Source organism: Pelophylax lessonae (genome assembly GCF_965119305.1).
Source record: "Pelophylax lessonae genome assembly, chromosome: 1".
NCBI lineage: Eukaryota > Metazoa > Chordata > Amphibia > Anura > Ranidae > Pelophylax > Pelophylax lessonae.
The window spans coordinates 11,065,739-11,071,693 of record NC_138768.1 but is presented as its reverse complement, the minus strand read 5'-3'; the positions used below and the strand labels follow the sequence as shown (position 1 = coordinate 11,071,693).

The following is a 5,955-nucleotide window of genomic DNA, read 5'->3' as shown; positions in this document are numbered from 1 at the left end:
CACATTGATGATTAGTATAGTGCCCCCTCACATTGATGATCAGTATTGTGCCCCCTCACATTGATGATCAGTATTGTGCCCCCCCACATTGATGATCAGGGTAGTGCCCCCCTCACATTGATGATCAGTATAATGTACCCTCACACTGATGATCAGTATAGTGCCCCCTCACATTGTTGATCAGTATAGTGCCCCTCTCACATTGATGATCAGTGTAGTGCCCCTCTCACATTGATGATCCTCATAGTGCCCCCTTACATTGATGATAATTATAGTGCCCCTCTCACATTGATGATCATCATAGTGCCCCCTGACATTGATGATCAGTATAGTGCCCCCCTCACATTGATGATCAGAGTAGTGCCCCCTCACATTGATGATCAGTATAGTGCCCCCCTCACATTGATGATCAGTGTAGTGCCCCCTCACATTGATGATCAGTATAGTGCCCCCTCACATTGATGATCAGTGTAGTGCCCCCCCCCCCACATTGACGATCAGTATAGTGCCCCCTCACATTGATGATCAGAGTAGTGCCCACTCACATTGATGATCAGTGTAGTGCCCCCCCCCCCATGTTGATGATCAGTGTAGTGCCCCCTCATATTGATGGTCAGTGTACTGCCCCCTCACATTTGTGGTCACTGGTCAGCATAGTGTCTCCTCACATTGGTGGTCAGCATAGTGCCCCATCACATCGGTGGTTCATGTTGGTTTGTGTAGTGCCTAAATTTGTGGTCAGTGTAGGGCCCCCTCACATTGGTGGTTAGTGTACCCCCCCCCCCCACATTGGTGGTCAGTGTGGGAACCCAAAAGATTGGTGATGAGTGGGAGAGAACATTTGTGGTGTTTGAGAAAATGGACATGATTACATTGGATGAGGGTTAGAAGTGAAGTACTGATGGACAGAGTATGGGCCCTTTAGGTGATCTATAATTGCCCCAAAGGACCCCTCTCTTAGTTCACTACATGTTGGGTGCACTGGGGACACATAATGGTGATGCTGATATTCTTTCATCACCACAGGTTGAGGTTGCTTCACATTTCCAAATTTTCATTGGCTGTTGAAGAGTGACCACAGCAAAGGACCACTGATAAAGTCCATTATTATAGACCTACCTATCAATCCTAACTTTTACCTGGTAGCACCTTTCATTTCATCAGTTTAAAAGCTCGCCCTATTATTATTTACTATATGTTTTCCATGCAAATCAATAGAGTGATAAACACATGATTCCGCGCATCCCCTGTGGATGTTGATCTTTCTCTTTATTCATCTTTTACCTTCCTCCTGTTTACATTCACACAACATCCTATTTCTCATTTTACTTAGACTTAGAAGCAAGACGAGCTGCTAGGGGAATGGCTGACTACTCCATACGGAAATACAACAATGGGGATTACCACGCCATTCGTAAACTGTTTGCCCAAGGAATGTTAGATTACATTCCTGGCACTGCTTTGTACGTCTTGAAGCGCCCACAAGTCTACTGCACCATCTTGGCTTCATCCATCACGCTGTACTTGTACTATCGCTCCTACATCCTATCTCTGTTCAGCATTGGGACATTCTTGGCTGCAGTTCATGGCCTTTTAAAGTTGGCAGTTCACATGTTTATAAAGAAGGTTCACAACGGAGATTTACTAAACATCGAAGAGTCCTATATTCAAAGACTCAACTCGTGCTTCTGGGTAGCCGAGTCCAGTGGTCGCATTGTAGGGATGGTGGGTGTCCAGCCTGATCCAAACTCCACCAGCGACATGATACTACGACGCTTGTCCGTGGCTAAAGACCAGCAACGTCGGGGGATCGCCAGGGCCCTTTGCATGAAGGTTTTGGACTTTGCTCGCCAACGGGGATACCAGCGCATCACCCTAGATTCATCGACCATGCAAGTCAATGCTCATAAACTGTATCAACGTTTGGGATTCCGGACAACAAAAGTAATTCCAAGCAGAAGTCGACTGGGAAGGTTTGCAAATATGTCTGTGGTGTACTACAGCTACGATGTCTAGGATGTGGTAATACAAGAGAGGGATGGAGAACACGAGGACGTGTGTGAAGATGGAATGTGAACAAAAAGAACAAGAACACTCCAACCAAAGAGGATACACTTTACAGTATGAAAATATAATGAGATAGATAGATAGATAGATAGATAGATAGATAGATAGATAGATAGATAGATAGATAGATAGATAGATAGATAGATAGATAGATAGATAGATAATAGATAGATAGATAGATATGTCCACTTCCCACTGCTCCCCACTTCCACCTGGAGGATCCCCCCCCCCCTTACCCCTTTCTGAAGTCTTCAAGCCAACTACTTGACATGGGGTCCTCATAACATCAGCACCACTCTCTAAATCAGCCTCTCCCAACCTTTTCAACGCAGAAGAACCCTTGAAATAACTGGTCCTGCTAAAAATTACTAAATCTACAACCCATGATACATTAGTGTGATGATCAGTGGAAAGAATGCTCCTTACACTTGTGGCCATTGGGCAGAATTGCCCACTTACAGATAGCTAAAGAGATAAATGGTGTCAATGTGAACCTATCTGAGAAGCAGGAATTGCTCATTGTCCTAGCAAACCCTGGTTGAGAAACCCTGCTCTGGAAGAACCCTATGGTTCTATGGAACCCTGGTTGAGAAATCCTGCTCTGGAGGGCTTCCATGGTTCCATAGAACCCTTGTTGAGAAACTCTGTTTTGGGGGAACCCTATGGTCCCATGGAACCCTGGTTGAGAAACCCTGCTCTGGAGGAACCCTATGGTTCTATGGAACCCTGGATGAGAAACCCTGCTCTGGAGTAACCCTAGGGTTCCATGGAGCCCTGGTTGAGAAATCCTGCTCTGGAGTAACCCTAGGGTTCTATGGAACCCTGGTTGAGAAATCCTGCTCTGGAGGGCTCCCATGGTTCCATAGAACCCTCATTGAGAAACCCTGTTTTGGGGGAACCCTATGGTCCCATGGAACCCTGGTTGAGAAACCCTGCTCTGGAGGAACCCTATGGTTCTATGGAACCCTGGATGAGAAACCCTGCTCTGGAGTAACCCTAGGGTTCCATGGGGCCCTGGATGAGAAACCCTGCTCTGGAGTAACCCTAGGGTTCCATGGAGCCCTGGTTGAGAAATCCTGCTCTGGAGTAACCCTATGGTTCTATGGAACCCTGGTTGAGAAATCCTGCTCTGGAGGGCTCCCATGGTTCCATAGAACCCTCATTGAGAAACCCTGTTTTGGAGGAACCCTATGGTCCCATGGAACCCTGGTTGAGAAACCCTGCTCTGGAGGAACCCTATGGTTGACAAACACTGGTCTACATTATTACAGGGTAAGATCAGGATATTGTATTGATACAGGGCAGGTCCATGACTCCCTGCACTTAGACTTCATATCCACACACACCAGTGGGATACTAAAAAAGAGGCAGTTGAGCTCCAGTTTTACCATCCACCCACCTTAAGCTAACATGAGGCCAAAGGGGGAGGCACACATGACATGAAAAATGTATACCACATGTTGAGCTTAGTGGGCAGTACCTCTGTCAAATGTGACCCATTCAACCAAATAGGGTTGTGCTGTAATTGCCTGCAACTGTTTGTAATGCAGGGGGTTGCAGTACGGTGCTGCAGGCTTTTAAGGGTTAGGGTGACAGTGAGGAGGTGACATATAACGTCCCAGATGTCTGTTAAATGCCAATAGGGTGGCAAAGGGAGCCAAAAGTGTCAATGAGCCCTTAAAGTACGTCTTCACTGCTGCAGGTTAAACAATGCTGGGCACCGGTGTAAACTACAGTCAGAGATGCTTATTGTGGGGGACAGCTCTGGGAAGGAGGTAAAAAGTGCAGCCAGTGTCCCATTGGCTGGGGCTCCTTTTTCTGCCCAGAAATCAGCTTTAGTAATTTTCTGATGGCTTAGGAGCCATTGAACGGAAGCTTCTTTAAAGCCTTTTATTTAGCATCACACGAAAAAAAACTTATATAAAACTCTGCACCCCCTGATTCCCCCAAATTGTTGCACTCATCATCCATCGGTGAAGTTCCAATGTGACTGTAATATTGAGAAGAGCAGCAGATAGATATCTTCTGTGTGTTTTGGAGCCTGTCATAGATGGTTTAGCAGAGGGATTCAATCCATCTATGGGCAGGTTGGTTGTACTGAAGTCCATTCATCAATCGATTTCATTACAACCAGCCTATCCAATTTTTTTTTCATGTGATCACTGCTGGCAGCTATAGGTGGCTATATAACAATGAATGGGGTGATTGGGAAATCAAGCCATTTTCTTTCTTTCCACACGTTGTGGAAGGAAAGAAATATTGCTTAATCTATGGGCTGATTAGGCCTCCAGGCACACTGGGCATTTTGCCTTGGTGCATGAGGTTCCGGCGTATAGGAATGGACCAAGACTGTGTAGACTGTCCAACCCAACTGATTGCAGGCTTATTAACTCTATGAGAGGCTGAAAGTTGCTTGGCTGAATGGGGCTGGACATTGTGTTGAGGAGTACTAACTTTTAGGACAGTATTTGCCCATGGAGGAATGTCCAGAACACAGGAAGTCTGCACTATGGGCATTTGCATCTGGGGACATACTGCCCTAAATGTTAGTACCACCGTCCAGCCCCACACAGCCTCAGCAGCTGTCAGCCACTCAAAGAGTTTAATAGGCTGCCAGCAGTGGGGCCGGATGGTGCTCCTGTTTTTTCGTCCATACCTAAATGCTGGAGCCTTATGCACCGGGACTAATTGCCCAGTTTGCATGGGGCCTAATGGGTCAGCTCTGTTGTATTTTTTAAGTTTTGTATTGAACTGCATGAAGTTATTACTTTTTGTAGCCATGCCGATATCTAGTGGCAGGGGCGTAGCTACAGGGGTTGCAGGGGTTGCAATTGCAACCGGGCCCCATGCTCCAGGGGACCTGTGCGGCTCCCCTGTACACCTGGATAGGTGGGGCGGCGGGGGCAGCATGTAAAGAAATCACTGTCCTACTTTTTCCTCCTGTAGCTGCCCCGCCACTCCTCCTATCCAGTTCACTTGTGTTCTGCTGTCTCTGGGCCCCTGTGTGCTCCCCTGATTCCCCATCCCCACTGTGCTCCCTCCCCACTCCTGCCGGCTGCTGCAGGGGATGTGTCACAATAGAGAACCAGGAAGGGGTCAGTAAATATGTAATTTACCAGCTCCTTCCTTTTCTGAATGGACAGAGTCATAGTCAGTGACATTGTAAAAAAATAAAATAAAATGATAAAAAATACAATTAAAACACCAAAAAATAAAAACTACTGACACCAGTGGGTGAACTTCCAGGATCGCAAAGGTCACACTTGCGACCGGGCCCTGGCACTCCACCACCGCGGGGAGGCCCCAAGATGGCAGGAAGGGGGCCCACTGCAGAACTTGTGAAAGGATCCCGCTGTGGGACCGTAAGAAAGGCCCCAGCAATGAGAGTAAAGGGCCCCAGGATCAGTGGGAAGAGCCCCAGGCTTGAAGGGAAGGGGGTCCAGGGGGCCCTTCATGGTTTCTTTCACCGGGGCCCTGAAGGTTCTAGTTACGCCTCTGTCTAGTGGTGATCTTGTTACACTGCAACTTGTTAACGACATGATTTTGGCATCTTCCTCTGTCTTTCCTTCCCGTTTACTGCTAATTAGTCAAGTCCTAGCTATACCCTCCCCATTTCTTCCATGTTCTCTCAGTCAGTGGTAGTTATTTGCTAGTACAGGGCTCAGGAATTGTCTTCTTACACTCCAAAAGACTGAAATACATCCCCTGTACTGCAATTATCTGAAGTAAAAGTGTGCTGGGCTCAACATCTGTGTCTTTCTGAAGAGTTAAGCTGCCTGTAGATGGTGACAAGTGATCAGGTGACCATACTGACTGGGTTTAAGGAGGTCAATGCATAAAGAAGCATTAGAAACAGAAAAGTCATACTGCCCCTTTTACATCTTCATA

General features: G+C 46.9%; 1 protein-coding gene across 1 annotated transcript; it reads left to right on the top strand.

The window, feature by feature from the left end:
• The first annotated feature begins 1,345 nt into the window (after window positions 1-1,345).
• Window positions 1,346-2,047, top strand: LOC309561333 (putative N-acetyltransferase camello). The gene has a single exon (XM_082265198.1). The coding sequence runs from the start codon at window positions 1,363-1,365 to the stop codon at window positions 2,014-2,016; it is 654 nt and encodes a 217-aa protein (XP_082121324.1). The 5' UTR covers window positions 1,346-1,362; the 3' UTR covers window positions 2,017-2,047.
• The last annotated feature ends 3,908 nt before the right edge of the window (window positions 2,048-5,955 follow it).